Source organism: Bombus affinis, unplaced genomic scaffold, assembly GCF_024516045.1.
Source record: "Bombus affinis isolate iyBomAffi1 unplaced genomic scaffold, iyBomAffi1.2 ctg00000064.1, whole genome shotgun sequence".
Lineage (NCBI taxonomy): Eukaryota > Metazoa > Arthropoda > Insecta > Hymenoptera > Apidae > Bombus > Bombus affinis.
The window spans coordinates 1,243,677-1,269,424 of NW_026108821.1; the positions used below are offsets into that span (position 1 = coordinate 1,243,677).

Genomic DNA, 25,748 nt, shown 5'->3' on the forward strand with positions numbered 1-25,748 from the left:
AATATTTCGGCCACCAGGATGCACAATTCTCAACATGGTAGCAAAAATCGTGGTTGACGAGATTTAAGGTTATGGGACCACGTGTAACCGGGCGTGAATGTGTAAAAAAGGTTCATTTTGAAAGAATTGGAAATATGTTCTGAAGAGATAAAAAGGCTGTTGGCGGAGCAGATAAAAGAAATCTGTATAGTGAGGAGAACTATTTTTGGAAAAAGGGTGAAGATGAAAAGACGAATCAAGATGCCAATGGACGATAAAACTAAAATGCAAGTATTCGATGTACGTGATTACAAAGCGTGGAAGAAAAGAATATTAATGTATTTAAAGTGTAAAAAATGTTATGAATTGGATACACGAGAGAAAATGTACACGGATGCGAAAGATAATTGGGATGAAAAGAATCAATGGGCGATGAACTACATCTATTGTAGTATAACAAATGAGTAATTAGAATTTGTTGGTGATCAAGACACTGTTTACAAAATAATTACAAAATTTGATCAGATGTATATGAAGGAATCAACAGCATTGCAACTTTGTATAAATACCGATAAATACAGTGCAGATTATACGAATTACGCTATATAAGATCAGTATAGATTCAAATCCAGGTACTTGCAGTTTTTAATACACATTATTAAATATTCAAATTCACGCATCTCCGTTACTGTTGGAAATGTGTCGACAATACGATATGCCTGGTACTCCACATTTCTTGCCAAATACATCGTTTGCCAGCCAGTTTGCGCTATATCCAGACTGGTCCCAGACAGATCAAGCATAAATATAAATCGGAGATGATAGAACACGGGAACCTCCCGTTTGGAATTTTGGGAAAATCCCGTAACATTGTAATCTAGACTCTACCATAGCTGTAATTAAACAATCGTAGTCATCTAGTCCGATTGTAATTGTTCGAAACTTGTGATACTGCACTTGGCCTCGAGGCGACAACCAGTCACCGAACGTAGCCGCGGTCAAGGGATGAACGTTTTGTCTAATAAAGGCATGGAGTAATTCTATAGCTGTCCTTAAATGAAATAATCGTAGCGGCACGTGACAGTAAACATTCCAACGGTTTCTGTCCCGTGACTCGCCACACGCAGACTCCATCCGTCGGATAAGATGATTGCCAGATGTCAACGCATCTCATCAGTATATGTTTAGCTAGCCTGAGGACCCATTATAAACCTTAAGATTTAGTTAATTAAAGTCCTTAACAGTCCTAAACAGGCAAACAGTCTTTGTTTCAACTACGGGATGATAGCTGAAATCTATTTTTCCACGGACGACGCTTCCCGCTAGCAACGTTCCCTCAAGGGCTACTAGAATCCTTCTCTAACCATCAACATGGAAATTGTCCAATTAACAGTAACGTCACTTACAATCTCTTTCCGAGCGAAATCATTTCTCCACGAATCCGATGTTCTGGTGCTCTTAGACACACCCATCATAGTTTTCCTCTGCAGCATCATCGTGCCGGAAAATCATTCTCTCGTGAGGTCACATTAGCCAGTTACAAAGAGCCTTAACACTCGGTGGATATTCTATGTTTTGACAAAGAGTTTGTTCAGTCCTACCTATATCGTATATCCAGTATATATCGTATATCCATCTACCTATATCCAGTCCTACCTATATCGTAGATAAGAAAGTATGGTACAACTTGGAATCAGGATGAAATCGAATTCTGTTATCCCGTTGACCGCGGCTTTGTTATTGAACCCAGGATCATTGTCATTAGCTTCTCGAGTACCTAATTACCACGACTACTTGTCAAATTATATAACAATCAAATTTACACTAGTAAATATCTGCTCTATTGCATAACTACAACGTCTAAACCAAATGAAGATTCGTTTCGCGCCTCTAACTCTAATCATAATTGAAAAGATATAGAATGGATCCGGTAATACAAATAATTCCCTTTATTTAGCACACAACTGTTATACATATATTTTATACTCTTAAGACCGCAAAATCCTACTCGCACGCACGCTTGTTGTCAACCGACTCTTCCAGATACTTCCAAAGTCTGGCTCTTGTCTTTTGTCTCAACCAAGACCCGGACGTCCTCTGACGCTTACGCACACATTCACATGTACAGTGTAAATGTATCATATTCCCAACACGCCTCCTCACATTTATTCTGTACACTTAATCGTATTTACATGCTTTGACGAATTACATAACAGAAACTTTAACACTTTTTTATTTACATTCCTCTTAGTTTACATTCATCCATGACCTAAACCTTTCGAATTTCTCTCTACACAGTGCCTTCGTAAAAATATCCGCAGTATTTTCGTCTGTACTTACTTTAAGTATGTTTATCTTGTTCTCCTTTAAGCATTCGTGAACGTAGTGGTAATGAACTTCAATGTGTTTAGAATTTTTCGTAAAATTTCCGTGCTTTGCTATACTTATCACTCCAGAGTTATCCTCATAAATTTTTACAGGGTTATCGTCTAGATTTACATTGAAGATTTTCATAATTTCTCTAATAGACATTAATTCACTCACCGCTTCCGATAGAGCTACATACTCTGCATACGTCGAGGCTTTTGTCACACACCTTTGTTTTTTAGACTTCCAACCAATTACATTTCCATACAATCTAATTACATATCCAGAAGTCGATTTCCTATCCAAATGACCTCCTGCCCAATCAGCGTCCACATAACAATCTATCGTTTTACATTTTTCATTCCTTTTATAATCTAATCTTAAATCTCTAGTCCGGTACAGATATTTCAATATTCGCAAAACATATTTAAAATGTGTCTCATTACAACAATCTTGAAATCTACTCAAATAATTCACACTATAACTTATATCGGGTCTGGTATTTACACTAATATACAACAGTGCGCCAATTAAATTTTTGTAGCCAATATCCTCTCTATTCTTTGACTTCACCTAAATCTTTCATTTCAAATCTATTAGTTAATAACTTCTTTACCCTTTGTATCTTCCTTTTATTTTTACTACAAATTAGCAAATCTTCTACATACATTAGCAAATAAACAACATTTTCTCCCTCTCCATGTGTATATAGGCACAACTCTACGTTATTCTTCTTAAAACCTAATCTCGTCACATACTTATCAAAACACTCATACCAGTCCCTTGGACTTTCTTTTAACCCATACAGCGCATTCGATAGTTTACAAACTCTATTCGTTCCGTCCGCATATCCCTTTCGTTGATTTACATATACCTCCGAGGTTACTTCACCATTTAAAAAGGCAGTTTCTACATCCATTTGCTCAATAATTAATCCATTTTGACAACAATATGATAACAATATGTTGAGGTGATAAGGTGTCGATTAATTCACACAAACACCGTAATATACCTAACTACGTAGTTTATTAGAATATACCCGATGCTTACACTAGTAGTACAATATACTTGCTGTTTCGTTTCGCGGTCGCTAATCGATCGGCGCAAAGAAGTATCGGTTAATTGTCGCTGCTCGAATCTCTCGGTAACTAAGAATGCGTCGCTACCCTGTCCGCTATATTTATATCCGCCGGAGTTGACGACAGGTGTTGGGATTTGAATTTCGAGAATGTTCTCGAAACGTCCAAACGGGCGCCGAGCTCGCGACCTGTTTACAATTGTTTGTTTTTTGGGTAGCTGACTCACGAGCCTATGGTCACGGCAAAAACGACGGATTTGGCCTAATGATCGGAACCGCCTAAGGTCGATATATCTATAATTAGCTCGTGTTTGAGTAAACACGGTTTCTTGTGTAGCGGATTTGCTGGGCAAAAACCATGATGACTTTTGTCGACAAGTACCGCTACATCTTAAATGTCTGATTACTCGCTACTGGGGAGTATATGTCATCAGGTATGTTTCTTTGTTGGAATCCTCTTACCACTAATCTAGTCTTATACCTGTCATCTGATTTTCTCGTGTAAACCCGTTTTACATCTAATACATCTTTGCCTTTTACCCTTTCTACCAATTTCCAAGTTTTATTCTTATAAAGGCATTCCATTTCCTTATCCATAGCTTGTTTCCAATCTTCACGATCTTCGCAACAAATCGCCTCCTCAAATGTACAAGGGATATCTACTCTACAATAATTTGCATGGATTTCACTAATGTTTTCTTTTTCTGGATATCTTACTGGAGTTCTCTTATTACGTGTAGATCTTCGAGGGATGTTTATGCTTTCAAGACTGTTATCATTTTCATCTTCCCTACTTTCTAATTCTTCCTTATTCATGTTTACCAATAAATCATTATCCACAATGTCATCGTTATCTTTATCGAATGAATTTTCCACAAAGCCGATACATTTTGTGTCTGTCCCAATGACCTCTACATGTCTCGCTATTGTTATTTTCCCACCTAATAAGACTCTGTAACCTACTTCACTATATCCTAACAAAATTCCCATATCTGCCTTCTTATCCCATTTAGAAACTCCTTTTTGTTCTGGTTTTCTTACAAAAACTTTACATCCATACAGATGTAGATTTTCAACACTTGGTTTTCTCCCGAAGAATATTTCAAAAGGTGTCTTTCTCTCTATAGTATTTGCCAGTATTCGATTTTTCTAGTATACCGCTGTACAAACTATTTCAGGTCAGTACCTTTTATGTACTTTCGCTTCCGCTAAGAAGCAACGCGCCATGTCCATAACTGTTCTATTATATCTTTCCGCTGTCCTGTTTAACTCATGTACGTAGGTTGGGCAATTATTAATTCTGATACCTTTATCCCTAGCAAATTTATAAATTCGATTATTCAAATACTCTTTTCCATTATCACATCTCAATATTTTTAACTTCTTGCCCGTCAAATACTCGGCTTCATTTGCAAACTGTACGAAACAATCAAAGACCTCACCCTTTGATTTTATACAATAAACTCTAGCTATTTTGCTATAATCATCGATAAATGAGATGAAATACTTCTCTTCATTGAATCCGGTAGTCTTAAAGGGACCGCACACGTCCGTATGAATAATTTCCATTATCTCCCTAGCCTTGGTTTGATTATTTTTGAATGGTAAATTGTGCATTTTACTTTCTATGCACACCCTACATTTAAAAAATTCCTTCTCAATTTCATTCGGTATACAGTAACTAGCTGCTCTTTACCCAAAATACTTAAATATTTAAAATTTACGTGTCCTAACATCCTATGCCATCTTTCCTTTTTACTCATACCACTACGTTCGGCGCTGTTTGCTAAGTGCTCCTTCCCTTTCAATATACTTTTCATTCTATATGTTCCCTTTTCTTTAACCGCTACCGCTGTAAGCTTATTGTCCTCAACTATTACTTTTGCAATATTTCCTTTTGAAATAACAGTGTTCTTATTATCTGTTAGCTTGCCTAAACTAATCAAGTTTGCGGACACTTCTTTCGCGTAAAAAACGTTATTCATATTTATTTCATTTTCTTTCCAAATGCTTCAAAATAAGTTATAACATTCCCTACTTTTGTTGCCTTTATCGATCTATTATCGCCTAAATATATATTTACCGGTTCTTTAAGGTCAATAGAATTGTCGAAATAATTTACGTTGTTAATTATGTGATCTGTGCAACCGCTATCTAATAGCCACATTACTTCATTATTACTTATCTCGTTCGCCTCGCCGCTGTGTGCTGCGTGCGCCGTTGCTATCAATGTGCCTGATCTTGAGTTACCATGCTCGCTCGTGCCGGTTGTTGATTGACGATGGAAATTTCCACGTTCCCTGCTCGTATTTCCTTTGTTTCCTCTTCCTCTGCTGCGACCACATGTTGACCCACGCCAAAAACTGTTACTGCTTCCCGCTTCGACGCCATTTTGACACTCTCTCGCAAAATGTCCTACTCTTCCACGTCTGAAGCATCCTTCCTTTTTTGCAGAAAAGGCGTTGGTTTGCATTTCTTCTCGATTGGACTTATTTTTCTTCTCCGCTATTTCAATTTTATTTTTTACATACGCTACCGTTTGATTTTCTGCTTTCATGCATCTACTATATCCGCTATGTAGGTGTATTCTTCCGGTAACGTATTTAGCATGTAATTTAGTTTTTCCCTCTCACTCACTTGTGCACCCGCACATTTTAATTCGTTTATTAATTTTTCGAAATCGCTAAAGAACGTTGCTGAATCAGTGTATTTCTCAAGTCTTATCTTTTCCTATCTCCTTCTGCATACGATCTGTAGTGCCGTCGACGCTTTCAAGTACATTTTATCAAACTTTTTTACTATCTCATATGCTGTTTTTTCTTCTCTAATATATTCCAATTGTCTATTTGTGACGGCATTATAAATTATATTTATTGCCTTCAGATCCTTTTTGTCCCAGTCTTCATTGTCTGTTTCTGTCTTCACCCTAGTTGTGACAATCTCGCATTCTTTACATCTGAGAAGCATCGTTATTCTTTGCTTCCACATACCGTAATTCTCACCATCGAAAATAGGTATCATGATTTCCGATCTCTCCATTTTAAATGATTCCTTATCTCTTACTCAAGCGTTCCTACGTGCTCGAAGTGTATTTTTCCTCTTTGTACCCTTTGAACGTTTCTTTCCTTACTGAGAATACACACGAACTAACTCGCAATATTGAAAAACACGCACTAAAATAACTTACAAAATTATGAACTACGCTCTGCTACCATGAAAAGATATAGAATTGATTCGGAAATACAAATAATTCCCTTTATTTAGCACACAACTGTTATTCATATATCGTATACTCTTAAGACCTCAAAATCCCACTAGCACGCACGCTTGTCGTCAACCGACTCTTCCAGATACTTCTAACGACTGGCTCTTGTCCTTTGTCTCAACCAAGACCCGGACGTCCTCTGATGCTTACACACACATTCACATGTACAGTGTAAATGTATCATATTCCCAACAATAATGTGAACCCGATGTAAGTGAAAATACATGCACATACCATCGATTCTGCCTGACCAGCACTCTCACCCGGAACCGGAACTCGCAGTGCACCGTGACGAACAGCACATATATAAGCCTCCACTCTTAGCCAGACCGTCAGTCGTGCTCGCGCAACAGTAGAAGCAACATGGAATTTTTTAGATCTCTACTACGCGTCGTTGGTTTGTTCGTGCCAAGTAAAGTAGATATCATTTCCGAACTACCACTGGAGGTATCGCACTTGATACTTCGAAAATTGGATCCCTCGTCCCTGCAGAGCGCCGCGCTTGTCTCGCGCAAATGGTTCAACGTTTGTAGATCCGACAAGTGTCTACGGCGGAAAGTGAGACGTCACATGCGACATACGAGAAAGCGGGTCAAGATGCAATTTCTCGGACCTGCAGCCGCTAAAGCTACCAACCAAGAATCAAGAAGAATCAAGAATCAAGTGGTGAGGGCAACCTAAGGCACGAAATAAGTTTATCCGCTGCTCGTACGGTGGTCGTCGTTTAAAGGTTTCGCGGTCCTCTGAAAATTTCGATGCGAGATCGCCCCATCGATGTTGGACCCATAAAATGTATTAGACTCTAACTCGTGTAAGTACCTTAATTTGACTGCTTGCTCTTGCGAGAACTTGAAACGGTCTTGTCCGGATTCAGAACTGTAGCGCGAAGCTTGAAATGAAATGGTTTTACTGAGACGGCAATGTGTTTCAGTCACGCTAATACTATCTGTATCGTAATAGGCCCATTATTGAATATTAACTACAATGTATCATCGCTGCAATTGCAGATTTGTCGTCAATTAGATGCGAGATATACTCCTCATTGCCTGCCAAATACAGCTCACATCATCTGGCTCGTGCTATTATATCATCTCTGGTCCTCGACATATCAAGCGTAATTGCAGTTTTACAAATTAAGGTTAACATATTCAAATGAATGTATCTCCGTTTCTATTGCACATATGGCGACAAAGCGATGCCCGTTACATTTCACATCCGATGTCATGTGCACCGCACATCTGCTGGTTTGTACCATGTCAACTCCGGTCTCTGTCAAACCTAGCGAAATTGCTGCTTTGCATATTCATGATTAATTATTCAAATCACCGTATCGCCGTTTGCATTGCAGATATGCCGACAATTCGATGCGCGATATACGCCACTTTTGCTGCCAAACACAATGTATATTATCTGGTTTGAGTTATGTAACGTGTGGGCGCAGCCAAACTCAGCGTATACGCAATTATGCATTTTCAGGCGAAATATTCAAATATTACATATTCAAATGAACGTATCTTGGTTTCTATGTCGCCTATTCGATGCGCAGAATACTCCACGTATGATGCCAAATCAGCCGGTCTGTGCTATGTCAACTCTGGACCCTGTAAAATCCAGCGTAATTGTAGTTTTTGTTGTTAATGCTTAAATATTGCATTCAAAGATTCGCCGCTTCTTTTGCACATATGTCGACAATTCCATAACCCTTGTACTACGCATTTGCTGTAGTTTCATTGCTCATCAGCTCGTTTGCGCTGTGTCAACTCTGGTCCCTGCACAATCCAGCCCAAATGCAATTTTGTATGTTCGGGCTTAAATATTCAAATCAACGTTACTCCGATTCAATAGCACATATGTCGACAATACGATGCGCGTTATATTCCACATTGACTGCCATACGCAGACCGCTTCATCTGGTTTAAGCCGTGTTAAATCCGGACCGAGTCAAATCCAGCGTATTTGTAGTTTTGCATATTCAAGCCTTGTTATTCAAGTGAAAGTATCTCCGTATCCATTGTAGGTACGTCGACAACAGGATGTACGTAATACTGCACATTTGCTGCCAAATACAGCACACATCAGCCCGTTTGCACACTGTCAAGACTGGACTCGGAGAAATCCATCGAAATTGCAGTTTTGGATATTAATTCTTACATATTCGAATCAAGGTATCTGTTACGTCGCCTAAACATCTGCATGCCAGCCCTCGCGACCGGACAGCCAGCGACCTGCGTAACGTCACTTCGACCCTCAATAAACCTAAGGGCCCAATATATTTTTTCGCTGTCACTGTATTGTATCAACAGGCGTCTTCAGTCAATCCCTTTGTCCTGAAGAATTTCTTAAGCCAAAATATGTTCGAAGCACATCTGGTTTTTAGAGAGGTCCTTGGGTTTATTAGTCGCGCTGAAAAAATACGGAGAAAGCGAACACGCTCCCATCGGGAAGAATCGAATGTCTAGCTAATAAAACAATCAGGTTTTTCCATGAACAAGGTCACCTATCAACCACGATGGTAGGAGGCTTTCTGCCCATCCCTTCAAGCATCAGCGGAGGGCATAACCAATCGACATCGCGGATCGTTACCCTCACTTTTCTTAACGAAAAGTGTGAACAACGAATCCGCGTTCGTCATGCAAAAGGGCACACCCACACTGAACCTTCTTCCATCTCAACGCAAGAGCGACCAAGGGGTCGAAATTCTAACGCCTAAGATCCAACTGAGAACTGAACGGCAATTCAAGTCGATCCGCGACTTAGCCGAACATTCGCTTATTCTATACAGCATCATCTCGTGCTACGTCCACCAAGAGACTAAGTTCAATTGTAAGAGCCCGGCTCTATATTGTATGCATCTGTACTATCTGCGTGCGATAAAGTTGTTAATTGTTTATATCTTTTCAATCGTGTAGACTAATTGTTGGAAATATACATTCTTATAACTCTGACTCCCAGTGTTATACCGCATTAACCACCCCGATTATCCTAACCGAAATACGGGGATCGAACTATTCGTGGTGTCGATTATTCTAATCGTAACGGGAATTTACGACTCCCGTTGACGCGTATTCTAACGACCGCGTCTCCCCGCGATAGCTCGAATTTTACATGGTCCTTCGAGCCGGATCCTGTGTCAAGTGAAAAGTGCACGCCAGTGACACCCACTCTCATACAGTGCCACGTGAGTCCAACAGCGGCGGAAGGCGTTACCACCCCAGCGAGGTCAGTAACGTTAAGGGTCGGCACATTTGAAGAGGTATAATTCGGTTGTTGAAAAGCAACCACACATCCTCCTACCGCAAGGTGGACAATCGCCAACAGAAGTAAGTCCAAACGATTCCACTATCAATTACATAAAAAATAATGGCAACCGGAGACGAGCTCGCCAACTTGCGTCGTCGCCGGGGCTACTGTAGCGCCCAGTTTACACGCCTCGCAAAAAAACTGGAAGACATGGAACAATCAGGCTGTCCGGACGAGGTCGTCTTGCTTCACATTAAAGAACGTCTAGAAACCTTCGAGAAGGAAATCCGTGCATTACAACACCAGATCGTAACTTTAGACGAGGGAGAGATCGCGCGCGGCAGTGAGCTAGCGGAAGAATACGAAGGGCTGCAATGCCGAGTAGCCAAACAATTAATTAATACACGACGAAGTACGCCGTCACAGTCGACAAACGGCGAATCAGCCGTCGGCCGCGAGTCCGCGTCGCTTAAACTACCGGAGGTTCGCATACCTACATTTGATGGCGCCCTCGAGGATTGGCAGTCGTTTTACGATGCCTTCTCATCAGCGATAGATAGAAACGAAAATTTAGCACCGGTTCAGAAATTTCATCATCTCCGAACAGCCCTGACCGGCCGGGCCGCGCGAAGCATACAGTCATTACCCATCACCGACGCAAATTACGCAATCGCCATGGACGCTCTTAGGGAAAAATTCGACTGCCACCGTCAGATCTGCATGCGTCACTGGGACTTGATTTTCGACTATCCCAAAATAACTAAAGAAACACCCGAAGCTATAGACGATCTTATCGAGACAGTCAAGGTACATCTCCAAGCGTTAGAAAGACTCGGGGACCCAGTCATGTCAAACGCCATTCTCATAAAGCTTGTCACGTCGAAGCTACCCTCAGCCGTCGTTCGCGAATGGCAGCATACCCTACCGGACAAGAAATTGCCGCCATATACGCATTTAGTAGATTTTCTAAAAACACGGACGCATAGCGATAGAGCGTGCTCATCATTAACCGTCAAAAAGGGGGCGTCCGAGCAACACGAACGTACGCGACAGGACGCGCCGCGAAGTTATACATTCGTAACTACACATAATACGTTGTTGTGTCCGGACTGCCACGAACAACACGAATTATGGAATTGCCATGCCTCCAAAACGAAGACGCCCAAAGAACGCCTGGAAATCGCCAAAGGGGCGTCGCTCTGTACCAACTGTTTAGGCAAGGGACACGCTCTCACTCAATGCTCCGCGGGATCATGTCGCATCTGTAGACAGCGACATCACACGTATCTGCATCAAGACCAGGGGCATAGCAAAACACGAACACGTGTCGACCGAACATCGAGCGGTCGATCGTCGAGCGACCGATCATCCAGCGGTCGATCTTCGCCCAGTTCACCGTCCCCGCGTCCGTCACATCGTTCGAGACGCTCATCTTCCCCCACCCGAGCGTCTCGCCGGTATTCTCGCCGAAATTCTCGCCGAGAGTCTCCCCGAACGTCTCCGCGAACATCCCCGACACGCGAATCTCGGTCACCGCGATCGGCGGCATCGGGATCGACCATATCGTCCAGTCCTAAACGACAAGGAAAACAATGACGTCATCAGACGAGCCTGTTAGGGACCGAACCACAGAAAACGGACTCATCGACCCCGCTTCCTTTTGAGCCATTGCAACACGACTTGTTAGTCACAGCGCAGGTCAACATCTTGAACAATGAAATTCAACCAGTTCGTTGTAGAGCTCTGCTAGACACCGGCTCTAGCATGAACTTTATCACCGAAAGGCTCGCTAACTCATTAAAACTCAATCAACAGAAATGTTCGGTCCCGATCGGAGCACTCAATACGTTATCGACGACCTCGAAACGCTACATCACGGCCACGATCACCTCTATTGACGGCACATACAAACGCAACTTGACGTTTCTGATCATACCGACTATCGCGTCTTGGGTCCCAAACCAACCCGTGGATCGCTCAACGATACAGATACCTAGGAATCTCCAATTAGCCGATCCAAGATTCCATAGACCTGCTCCGATCGAAATATTGTTGAGCGCCGGACCAACACTAGCATCATTCTGTGTCGGCCAACTTGATATCAGTCAAGCAAACGGGCCCGACTTGCGTCTGCAAAAGACGAGATTCGGATGGGTCATCGGGGGGAGCCCAACCTCACAATCATTAGCATACGCATTTCACACCTCCACGACGGCTTTACAGGCGGACCTCGCCCGTTTTTGGGAAATCGACGAGAGACCGTCCACCGCACGACTTTCGGAATCGGAACGACAGTGCGAGGAGCACTTTCGAAATCACGTTCAACGCAGCAACGAAGGGCGATACGTTGTCGCTCTCCCATTCAACGAAACAACTCCGCCGCTTGGATCTTCGAAAGCCATGGCAATGAAGCGACTCACCTCCCTCTGCCGTCGATTCCAACGAGACAAACAATTCGAAGCCGACTATCACGCCGTAATACAAGAATACCTGGAATTAGGACATATGACGAAGATCACCCCGGACCACTGCACGGACGACGGATATTTTCTGCCACATCACGGCGTGATCAAGGAATCCAGCCGGACTACAAAACTCCGAGTTGTGTTTGACGGATCTGCACCAACCACCACCGGAGTTTCATTAAACGACGTACTTCACACGGGACCGAAACTACAAGACGACATATTTCTCATCCTTTTAAGATTTCGTTTTCATCAGTATGTCATTACAGGCGATATCGAAAAGATGTATCGACAGTTTCTTGTCCGTCCAGAGGATCGGAAATTCCAACAAATCTTGTGGCGCAACTCGGACGGAGAAGTTGACACCTATCAACTTAACACAGTGACATTCGGGCTGTCAGCGGCCCCCTATCTAGCCATTCGGTGCCTCAAACAACTGGCAGACGACGAGGGACATCGATACCCACGAGCAGCGACGGTCTTACAGCGAGACTTCTACGTCGACGATGTTCTCACAGGAGCCGATACAAAGAACGAGGCACAACTACTGAGAACGGAGCTCATAGAATTGCTTAAACTAGCCGGCTTAAACATCCGAAAATGGGCAGCGAACGACCGGGAACTGCTACGAGGACTTTCCGAGCAGGACATAAACGATAAGCTGCTACTAGGCGAATCGCAAACTTTCAAGACTCTGGGTGTTGTTTGGAATTCCTTTGACGATTCGATCCTATATTCCGTCAAAATCAATCCTACCGCCTCTCGAATTACGAAGAGAACAATCAGCTCCGAAATTGCCAAGATCTACGACCCTCTTGGATTACTGGCACCAGTGATCGTTCGCGCTAAGATGTTGCTCCAACGACTTTGGACTTTAAAACTCGACTGGGACGAATCTCTTCCGGCTGACGTACACACAGAATGGAGCAAATACTATTCACAGCTACCTTTGCTAAACAACGTGAAGTTTCCACGTAAAACTATAATCAAGACTGCAGCGGAAATTGAATTACACGGATTCTGCGACGCCAGCGAAAGGGCGTATGGGGCATGCGTCTACCTTCGCACCATCGCTCCGGATGGTCATGTTTGGACACGACTCCTCACTGCAAGGTCAAAGGTGGCTCCACTCAAATCACAGACCATTCCAAGGCTGGAACTGAGTGGAGCACTTCTTCTCGCGTCATTGGCCACTACAGTCCTTCAAGCGTTACCAAGCAACATTTCTCGGACCGTTTACTGGACTGATTCTACAATCGTTCTACACTGGATTAATACATCACCTCACACGCTGAAAACCTTCGTCGCCAATCGTGTGACAGAGATTCAACAAAGGACTCACACCTCAGATTGGCGCCACATTCCCACTACCGATAACCCTGCAGATCTCATATCTTGAGGCCAATCACCCCAAGACTTCCTGCGAACTAGCATTTGGCAACATGGACCAGAATGGCTCCAACAACCTGAAAAATACTGGCCGTCGTGGAACCCAGTATCATTAGACGAAATACCAGAGCAAAAGAAGGCAACATGTCTGTCCGTGACTCCGCCTGACCACAGTCTACTGGAGAGATATTCTTCTTGGCCCAAGCTGATAAGAATTGCCGCTCGTTGCCTCAGATGGAGGCAAAAACAGGATCGGGGAGGACCTCTAACCACACATGATTTAACCGATGCGCATAACAAATTGGTCAAATTGTTACAACTCTGTTATTTTCCAGATGAAATACGTACTCTCCGCACAGATCGAAATGCTGCAGTGAAGGGGAAGCTGCAACGACTCAGTCCATTTTTGGACAAGGACGAGATACTGCGAGTCGGAGGCCGACTCAGTCATTCACCAATGCCCTTCACTCAGAAACACCCAATCATTCTACCCAAATCCTCAGTTACAGCACTCATAATCGAGCATGAACACCTCCTAAATCTCCACTCCGGAACTCAAGCTACCTTATATGCCTTAAGGAGATCTTACTGGCCTATCGACGGCCGTAGTCAAGTTTGGAGCACGCTGAAGAAGTGCGTACGTTGCTGCCGAGCCAACCCACTTCCAGTAGAATACGTAATGGGCGATCTTCCAGCGGCACGGATAACGGAATCTCGTCCATTTACCAACGTCGGAATCGATTGTTGCGGACCGTTCTACATCAAGGAACGGAAGGATCGCAACCGACGAAAAATCAAGGTATATGTAGCAATCTTCGTATGCCTTGCAGTTAAAGCAGTCCACCTCGAGCTGGTCACCGATCTCACTAGCGAGGCCTTCATTGCTGCTCTGCGAAGATTCATCGCTCGCCGAGGATTCTGTGTAACAATTTATTCTGACAACGGCACCAACTTCGTTGGCGCCAACAATGAATTACGAGAGCTCCGAAACCTCCTGCAGTCCGACGATCATAAGGTAAAGATTCAGTCCTTTTTAGCCGATCGACGAATCGAATGGCACTTCATTCCTCTCAACTCACCTCACTTCGGCGGGCTGTGGGAGGCTGCGGTGAAGTCCTTCAAACGACATCTCAGACATGTCGCAGGCAACGAGCTCTTAACATACGAAAATTTGAACACACTGATCATTGAAATCGAGTCTATCCTCAACTCCCGTCCTCTGACTCCAATATCATCTGACCCAAACGATCTTCTTGTCCTTACTCCCGGTCACTTCCTCATCGGAGATGCACTAACAAGCTTTCGAGAACGAGATTTCCGGGACACTCCATCCAATCGTCTCTCCAGCTGGCAACATATTCAAAGGGTCAAACAACATTTCTGGCGCCGCTGGCATCGAGAATACCTGAACGAGCTGAACATCCGAAATAAATGGAGCAAGGGCAGTCACGACATCCGAGTAGACACCGTAGTAGTCCTCAGGGAGGATAACGTACCATCCATGCAATGGCCTTTGGGCCGTGTGATCAAGGTCCATCCAGGAGTCGACGGAATCATACGGACCGCTACCGTGCAGACGGCAACAGCTACCCTGGATCGTGGCGTCAAAAGATTGGTCCCCTTACCCATTCACCCAGATTAAGACGAGTCCGACCACCCACACAGAGCGAAGGAGTCTCGCCAACGACGCACCTGACTCCACAGCCAGACATTGATCGGTGCCCTCTCAACGGGGGGAGGATGTTACGTCGCCTAAACATCTGCATGCCAGCCCTCGCGACCGGACAGCCAGCGGCCTGCGTAACGTCACTTCGACCCTCAATAAACCTAAGGGCCCAATATATTTTTTCGCTGTCACTGTATTGTATCAACAGGCGTCTTCAGTCAATCCCTTTGTCCTGAAGAATTTCTTAAGCCAAAATATGTTCGAAGCACATCTGGTTTTTAGAGAGGTCCTTGGGTTTATTAGTCGCGCTGAAAAAATACGGAGAAAGCGAACACGCTCCCATCGGGAAGAATCGAATGTCTAGCTAATAAAACAATCAGGTTTTTCCATGAACAAGGTCACCTATCAACCACGATGGTAGGAGGCTTTCTGCCCATCCCTTCAAGCATCAGCGGAGGGCATAACCAATCGACATCGCGGATCGTTACCCTCACTTTTCTTAACGAAAAGTGTGAACAACGAATCCGCGTTCGTCATGCAAAAGGGCACACCCACACTGAACCTTCTTCCATCTCAACGCAAGAGCGACCAAGGGGTCGAAATTCTAACGCCTAAGATCCAACTGAGAACTGAACGGCAATTCAAGTCGATCCGCGACTTAGCCGAACATTCGCTTATTCTATACAGCATCATCTCGTGCTACGTCCACCAAGAGACTAAGTTCAATTGTAAGAGCCCGGCTCTATATTGTATGCATCTGTACTATCTGCGTGCGATAAAGTTGTTAATTGTTTATATCTTTTCAATCGTGTAGACTAATTGTTGGAAATATACATTCTTATAACTCTGACTCCCAGTGTTATACCGCATTAACCACCCCGATTATCCTAACCGAAATACGGGGATCGAACTATTCGTGGTGTCGATTATTCTAATCGTAACGGGAATTTACGACTCCCGTTGACGCGTATTCTAACGACCGCGTCCCCCGCGATAGCTCGAATTTTACAGTATCTCCGCTTGTTTTCCGGAAACATTGGCCATGCGATGCGCGTTATATTCCACATCTGATGCCAAGTACAGTGCACATCATCCGGTTTACGCTATGTAAAATCTGGACACAGCCAGATCCAGCGTAGTTGCAGTTTCGTATATTCAGGATTAAGTATTCAAACCGACGTATCTCCGATTCTATGACACATATGGCTACAATTAGAGGCTCGTTATACTCCAAATTTGCTGCCAAACACAGTGCACGTTATTCCGTTTGATGCATGTAAAATCGGGACCCAGCCGAACCCTGCGTACTTGCAGCTTTACATATTCAGTATTAAATATTCCAACCAACTAATCTCCGTTTCTATGGCACACTTACAGACAATTCGGTGCGCGTTATATTTGACAACTGATGTCATATACAGCGCACATCAGTAGGTTAGCGTTTTGTTCACTCTTGTCCCTGTCAAATACACCATAGTAGCAGTTTAGCATATTCATGCTTGAATATCGAAAGCAACGTATCTTCGTTTCTATGGCAGATATGACGACAATTCGGTGAGCGTTATGCTCCTGATTTGCTGGTGAGCACAGAGCACATCTTCCGATGCTATCATCTCTTCTGTCTTACGTCTTCTCTGGTCACTGACAGATTCAGCGTAATTGCTGCTTTGCATATTCATGCCTAAATGTTCAAACCAACGTATCAGCGCTGCTATTGGATACATATCGCAAATGCGATGCGCGCTATACTCCACAATTACAGCCAAATACAGTACTTATTCGGTTTGCGCTATGTCGACTGTATTTTCGAGCTATCGCGGGGAGACGCGGTCGTTTGAATACGCGTCAATGGGAGTCGTAAATTCCCGTTACGATTGGAATAATCGACTCCACGGATAATTCGATCCCCGTATTTCGCTTAGGATAATAGGTGTAGTCGTTGTGGTATAACACTGGGAGTCACAAAGTTATAAAAAATATATGTATTTCCAACGATTTATACAATCACACTGAGTAAGAACGCCGTTGCTTAAGATACAGATAACGAAGAAATGGATTATTCTTTGATGAGAGTGTGAGCTATAGGAGCTCTAGGTCCGTGAGAGCTGTAGGAGCTGTCGGACTTCTGGATATTGTGAGAGAAATAGGAGGCTCATAGAGATATAGGAACGGTGAGAGTTATAGGGATTGCAGGAACTTTAGTCACCGCGAGAGACGATGGAACTCTGAGAGATATAGGAACGGTAAGAGTTATAGGGATTGCAGGAACTCTAGTCACCGTGAGAGATGATGTAACTCTATAGTTTACTCTGATGTGAGTACGAAGCTCGGTATTGGTGTGCCCTTTGAGCGAAGAACGCGGATTCGTTGATTACATTGTTAGTTAGGAAAGTGAGGGCAATGATCCGCGATGCCGATTGGTTATGACTAATGTTAGAAAGGAAGAGAGGAGGAAGAAGCCTCCTACCAACGTGGGTCCTAGGCGACATTGTTTATGGGAAATCTCAGATTTTCCGTTAGGTAGATGTCCGCTTTTTTCGTTAAGCCAATACCCGCCTTCTCCGTAACTCTTAAGAGGGCGTAATAAACCCAAGGACCTTTCTAAAAACCGACCGAAAACACTTCTAGAATTAGAAAGTCTTTTCGGGCAAACAGATTGACTTAGGCCATATGTGCGAACAACGCAGTTGGGATTTCGGCTTTATGATGGGTCCTTGGGCCTATGGAGGATTCGAAGGATGGCACGTGGACCGTTGGATGCCAAGCCGCGCGGGATGGAGTGCAGATGTGTTGCGCGCCAGAACATCGACTCTGGTCTCTGTTATATGCAGTGTAATTGTTGTTTTGCAGATTCAGACTCAAATATTCAACTCCACGTATCTCCGTTGCTGTTGCTGATATGTCGACAATTCGATGTGCCAGGTACTCCACATTTCTTGCCAAATACATCGTTTGCCAGCCAGTTTGCGCTATATCCAGACTGGTCCCAGACAGATCAAGCATAAATATAAATCGGAGATGATAGAACACGGGAACCTTCCGTTTGGAATTTTGGGAAAATCCCGTAACATTGTAATCTAAATTCTACCATAGCTGTAATTAAACAATCGTAGTCATCTAGTCCGATTGTAATTGTTCGAAACTTGTGATACTGCACTTGGCCTCGGCGACAACCAGTCACCGAACGTAGCCGCGGTCAAGGGATGAACGTTTTGTCTAATAAAGGCATGGAGTAATTCTATAGCTGTCCTTAAATGAAATAATCGTAGCGGCACGTGACAGTAAACATTCCAACGGTTTCTGTCCCGTGACTCGCCACACGCAGACTCTATCCGTCGGATAAGATGATTGCCAGATGTCAACGCATCTCAACAGTATATGTTTAGCTAGCCTGAGGACCCATTATAAACCTTAAGATTTAGTTAATTAAAGTCCTTAACAGTCCTAAAGAGGCAAACAGTCTTTGTTTCAACTACGGGATGATAGGTGAAATCTATTTTTCCACGGACGACGCTTCCCGCTAGCAACGTTCCCTCAAGGGCTACTAGCATCCTTCTCTAACCATCAACATGGAAATTGTCCAATTAACAGTAACGTCACTTTCAATCTCTTTCCGAGCGAAGTCATTTCTCCACGTATCCGATGTTCTGGTGCCCTTAGACACACCCATCATAGTTTTCCTCTGCAGCATCATCGTGCCGGAAAATCATTCTCTCGTGAGGTCACATTAGCCAGTTACAAAGAGCCTTAACACTCGGTGGATATTCTATGTTTTGACAACGAGTTTGTTCAGTCCTAACTATACCGTAGATAAGGAAGTATGGTACAACTTGGAATCAGGATGAAAACGAATTCTGTTATCCCGTTGACCGCGGCTTTGTTATTGAACCCAGGATCATTGTCATTAGCTTCTCGAGTACCTAATTACCACGACTACTTGTCAAATTATATAACAATCAAATTTACACTAGTAAATATCTGCTCTATTGCATAACTACAACGTCTAAACCAAATGAAGATCCGTTTCGCGCATCTAACTCTAATCATAATGTGAACCCGATGTAAGTGAAAATACATGCACATACCATCGATTCTGCCTGACCAGCACTCTCACCCGGAACCGGAACTCGCAGTGCACCGTGACGAACAGCACATATATAAGCCTCCACTCTTAGCCAGACCGTCAGTCGTGCTCGCGCAACAGTAGAAGCAACATGGAATTTTTTAGATCTCTACTACGCGTCGTTGGTTTGTTCGTGCCAAGTAAAGTAGATATCATTTCCGAACTACCACTGGAGGTATCGCACTTGATACTTCGAAAATTGGATCCCTCGTCCCTGCAGAGCGCCGCGCTTGTCTCGCGCAAATGGTTCAACGTTTGTAGATCCGACAAGTGTCTACGGCGGAAAGTGAGACGTCACATGCGACATACGAGAAAGCGGGTCAAGATGCAATTTCTCGGACCTGCAGCCGCTAAAGCTACCAACCAAGAATCAAGAAGTAGAGGGCGTGGTGAGGGCAACCTAAGGAACGAAATAAGTTTATCCGCTGCTCGTACGGCGGTCGTCGTTTAAAGGTTTCGCGGTCCTCTGAAAATTTCGATGCGAGATCGCCCCATCGATGTTGGACCAATAAAATGTATTAGACTCTAACTCGTGTAAGTACCTTAATTTGACTGCTTGCTCTTGCGAGAACTTGAAACGGTCTTGTCCGGATTCAGAACTGTAGCGCGAAGCTTGAAATAAAATGGTTTTACTGAGACGGCAATGTGTTTCAGTCACGATAATACTATCTGTATCGTAATGGGCCCATTATTGATTATTAACTACAATGTATCACCGCTGCAATTGCAGATTTGTCGTCAATTAGGTGCGAGATATACTCCTCATTGGCTGCTAAATACAGCGCACTTCAGATGGCTCGAGCTACTATATCATCTCTGGTCTTTGACATATCAAGCGTAATTGCAATTTTGCATATTCAGGTTAGAATATTTAAATCAACGTATCTCCGTTTCTATAGCGCAAACGGCTACAATGCGATGCCCGTTATATTTCATATCCCATGTCATAACCAGCGCACATCAGCAAGTTTGCGGTCAACTCTAGGCTCTGTCAATCACAGCGTAATTGCTGTTGCTCATATTCAGGCTTACGTATTCACAAAAACGTATCTCCGCTTCTATTGCATATATTTCGACTATAAATAGCGCGTTACACTTCATATTTGCACTCAGATACACCGCACATTAGCTGGTTACAGCTATATCAGATCTGGTCCTTGAAACATCCATCGCAATTGTAGTATTGCGTTTGCAGTCGTAAATATTCAATTCATGGTATGTCCCTTTCTACGGAACATTTTCGGAAAATTCGATGCGCGTTATATGTCACATTTGCTGTCATGTGCACTGCATGTCAGCTGGTTTGCGCTATGTCAACTCTGGTCCCTGTCAAATCCAGCGTTATTGTAGTTTTGCATATTCAGGTTAAAATATTCAAATGAATGTATCTCCGTTTCTATTGCACATATGGCTACAATTCGATGTCCGTAAAATTTCACATCTGATGTCATATGCACCACACATCAGCAGGTTTGTACTATGTCAACTCCGGGCTCTGTCAAATCCAGCGAAATTGCTGCTATACATATTCATGATTAATTATTCAAATCACCGTATCGCCGTTTGCATTCCAAATATGCCGACAGAACGAAGCGCGTTATACTCCATATTCGCTGCCAAATACAGTGCATATTATCTGGTTTGAGTTATGTAACGTGTGGACGCAGCCAACCTCAGCGCATTTGCAGTTTTGCATATTCAGGCTTAAATATTCAAGTCAACATATTGTAGTATCGCGAGGAAAAATCCTCATTAGAAATCGATCAAAACAATGTCGTGTGTACTTCGGTTGTTAGTTTACATCGGTGAGAAAGCCTATGTGACTAAAGTCACCTTGTACTTGCGGAGCGTTAACAGAATGTGGTTAGAGAGTTGGAAAAACTAACGCTAATGGTAGGGGACGATTTAACATTAAAGTTTGGCTGATCGAGAAGCGTTGAGCGGTTGATCGAGAAATAAGAGTGTGTCGAGAGGTCAGAGTTAATCAAGGAGTCGAAGAGTAGAGTTGTTAGCGCTGTCGAGTTGCGAGAGGTGTTAGCGTTGTTGAGAGTGGAGTTGTTAGCGTTGTCGAGTTGTGAGAGGTGTTGGAGTTGCTGAGAGTAGAGTTGTTAGCGCTTTCCATTTTCAGGATTAAATATTCAAATCAAGCTATTTCGTATTCCGTTGCAGATATGTCCACAATTCGACTTAGCGCCGTACTGCCAAATGTATTACTCATCAGCTGCCTTGCGCTATGTCGATTCTGACCATTGATAAATCCAGCGCAATTGCAATTTTGGATACTCATGCACGAATAATCAAATAAACGTATCTCCGTCATTGTGACAAATATGTCGAGAATTCGATGTGACTTGTACCCCACATTTCTTGCCAAATGCAGCGCACACCAGCCTGTTTCCGTTATGTCCTCTCTGGTTTCAGTCAAATCCGGCATGATTGTAGTTCCGCATATTCATCCTTAAATGTTCAAATAAACCTATACAGCGCATATCTGCCAGTTTGCGCAATGTCAATTCTGGACCGTGTCAAATCCAGCGTATTTGCAGTTTTGCATACTCAGTCTAAAATATTGAAATCCACGTATCTCCGCCTCAAGAGCTCAAATGACGACCATTCGATGCGCATAATACTGCACATATGCTGCCAAATCAGCCGGTTTGTGCCACGTCAACTCTGGACCCGATCAAATTCTGTGTAATTGCAAATTTACATATTGAGGCTTAAATAATCAAATGAAGGTATCTTCGTTCCTATTACAGATATGTCGACAATACTATGCAAGTTGTATTCCACATTTATTACCAAATACAGCGCGCATCATCCGGGATGCGACTTTTCAACTTCTGCACTGGTATTGGATATACGTCGAAAATACTATGCGCGGTAGCTCCACATTTGCTGCCAAATAGAGCGCACCTAAGTGGGCTGGCGCTAAGTTAACTCTGGAACGTGTGAAATCCAGCGAAATTGCAGTTTTGCATATTCAGGCTTAAATACTCAAATCTACGTATCTCTGTTTCTAATGCAGATATGACGATGAATTTATGTGTGTTATACTCCACATTGGCTCCCAAATTAAGGACACATCGGAGGGTTTGTGCTATGTCATCTCTGGTCTACGACAAATCCAACTTAGTTTCAGCTTTGCATATTCAGGCTGAAATATTCTAATCAACGTATCTCCGCTTCTGTTGCAGATATGCCGACAACGTAAAGCGAGTTATACGCCAAAATTGTTGCCAAATACAGCACACATCAGCCGCTTTGGGCTATGTCGATTCTGGACCCTGTGAAGTGCAGCGTAATTGTAGTTTTGCATACTCAGGAATAAACGTTCAGATCAATGTGTCTCCGCCTCTATAACATATGTGCCGACATCCGCTCCATATTTGCTGCCAAATACAGCGCACATTAGTGGGCTGGCGCTATGTCAACTCTGGCCCGTGTCAAACCCGCGTAATTGCAGTTTTGCAAATTCGTGCATAAATAATCAAATCAACGTATCTACGATTCTGTTACAGATATGCCGACAATTCGACTCAGGTTATACTTCACATTTGCCGCCAATACAGTGCACATCATTCGAATTAAACTATGTCATCTCCGATCACCGACAAATCCAGCGTAATTGCAGTTTTTCATATACATTATTATATATTCAAGTCCACGAATCTCCGCTACTGTTGGAAATGTGTCGACAATACGATTTGCCTTGCATTCCACATTTGTTGCAAATTAAACCAATATCATCCAATTAGCGCTATGTCGACTCTGGTCCGGTCAAACCCAACGCAACTGCAGTTCTGCATTATCACACCTAAATAATCAAATCAACGAATCTCCGTTTCGATTGCAGATATGTGGAAAATTCGATGCGCTTTATACTCCGTAGTTGCTATTAAATACAGCTCGCATCATCTGGTTTGCGCTATGTCAAATCCGGACCCCGTGAAATCAAGCGTAAATGCAGTAATGCATGATCAGGGTTCAATATTCAGATCGACGTGACTCAGTTTCTGTTGCAGATATGTCGACAAATCGGTGCGCGTTATATTCCACATCGACTGCCATACACTGGACGCTTGATCTGGTTTAAGCCATGTTAAATACGGAACGAGTCAAATCCAGCGTATTTGTAGTTTTGCTCATTCAAGCCTAAATATTCAACTGAATGTATCTCCGTTTTCATAGTAAGTATGTTCACAATAGGATGCATGTTATACTCCACATTTGCTGCCAAATACAGCATACTCCAGCCGGTTTGCTCTATGTCAACTCTGGGCCGTGTCAAATACGGCGTCATTGCAGGTTTGCATATTCAGACTCAAATATTCAAATCCCCGTATTTCCGTTGCTGTTGCAGACATGCCGAGTATTCGATATGCGCGGTACTCCAGATTTCTTGCCCAATTCAGCGCACACTAGACAATTAGCGCTATGTCCGTGTAACGTAAATCACATCAGAGACCAGGACACACACACACCGCGGGCAGGATGGTGTCCCGGTCGGCATACTTCGAACCCGATGGACCGACGAGAGAAACACATGGCGACCTTGGCGACAATGTATATTGGCGGAGTACCTGAGGATTCATTTATGGCCTAACGGTCCTTCCACCAAATGTTCCAGAAGCGTAGCAACGGTCACGTACGCCTACAGGGTAGTGGGGATAATGAGAGAACAGATGATCGAAAGTAAAAAGATTGTAAGAGACTCACTCTCGTACGGTCACGGCTAGAGCTCGGAAGTGTCTTATAATTGTATAAACGAAGTAAAAATAAAGTTTTCTTCTTCTTATAAAATTTCTCTTTTATTTTACGTGATATTTTGGCGATCCTGCCAGGATCCATCAACTTCAAGAAAACGAAAATACGCATTTCGGGCTACGGTCAACTTTGAAGATTGAGGATCAGTGGACCACTGTAACAGAGCAGACACTTTCGACGTTTCGACAAAGGAACACCGCAACGGAACCTTTCCTACGGGTTAAACGATCAAGGTGAGCAAGCCCTGGATTCTTTTGTCAAATACAGATCGAGAACAGACAGCACAATTAGTATAACAATGGCAACGCCACGAGAAGACAAAACCGAAACTGTTAGCGCCGCTTTAACTAACAGCGGAATAGACCCAACAGTTAAAGCTTTGCTTGATGCAATGTAGAAGCAGAATGAGAGACTGACCCAACAAATGAGTATGCTTACACTGCGTATGGATGAAGTTCTAGTAAAAACAAAAACGGGAAATGTATCCGAAGCCAGTTCCCTAATAACCGTAGACGAAGTAACCCACACCGCTAAAGATCAATCGGTCCTTCGAGAACATCGCCCATTACTTCAAACACCACCTCAACCATCCTGGGAAAGGACTTTTCCTGAACAATATACGCAACCAGAGATAAAAGCTGAGAGTGCATTAAAATGCATTCCGATATTAAACGGAGAGGATGATATAGGCGTGGAGGATTTTATTCATGAAATACAAGAAGTAAGAATAACGTGTAGCGAACCAACACTATTACTAAAAATGATTAAAATAGAGAAGATTGTAGGAAAAGCCGCAATGGCAATCCGCAATATTCGTATTACCGAATTCGAATTTCTGTACGAAGCATTGAGACGTAATGTAGCTGCGCAAGTATCAGTGAGAGAACAACAGGACGAATTAAGAGGAATGAGGCAAGGAATAACCGAAAGCGTGCAAAACTATAACATCAGATTTCGAAGTGTTTTTAACAAACTCCAACACAGCATTACCAACGAGTATAGAGACGAACTAACTCGACGGGTGATGAACGAGCAACTATACATGGACTCTGTGACCGACTATGTAAGAGGCCTTCGTCCAGAAATAGGGCAGGCGCTAATGGATAATCTCCCCCCAAATCTCATCGAAGCAGAAAAGAAAGCAATGAATATGGAGAGATACTTCCGCGAGCACAGCTCTCGCAGACAGATGACGCGACAGACAACCGCCCCGCCATTTTATCGTAACCAGGCTTCTCATCCAGTAGACAATCGCCTCGCTATTACAAGTAACACAAATAATAAAACTCCACTCACACAAAATATTCTACCAAGAACGAACAATTTTACGAAGTTTGGGAACAGACCATTAAGCGAAAGGACGCAAGCGAAATGTCCCAAATGCAATCGATTGGGACACCTTCCCAATC

At 43.3% G+C, this 25,748-nt stretch overlaps 1 protein-coding gene across 1 annotated transcript; it reads left to right on the forward strand.

The window, feature by feature from the left end:
- The first annotated feature begins 9,984 nt into the window (after positions 1-9,984).
- Positions 9,985-12,179, forward strand: LOC126926922 (uncharacterized). Its single transcript, XM_050743240.1, has 2 exons — positions 9,985-11,627; positions 11,745-12,179. Exon 1 carries the CDS (start codon positions 10,050-10,052, stop codon positions 11,523-11,525), a length of 1,476 nt encoding a protein of 491 aa, XP_050599197.1. The 5' UTR covers positions 9,985-10,049; the 3' UTR covers positions 11,526-11,627; positions 11,745-12,179.
- Positions 12,180-25,748: the final 13,569 nt, after the last annotated feature.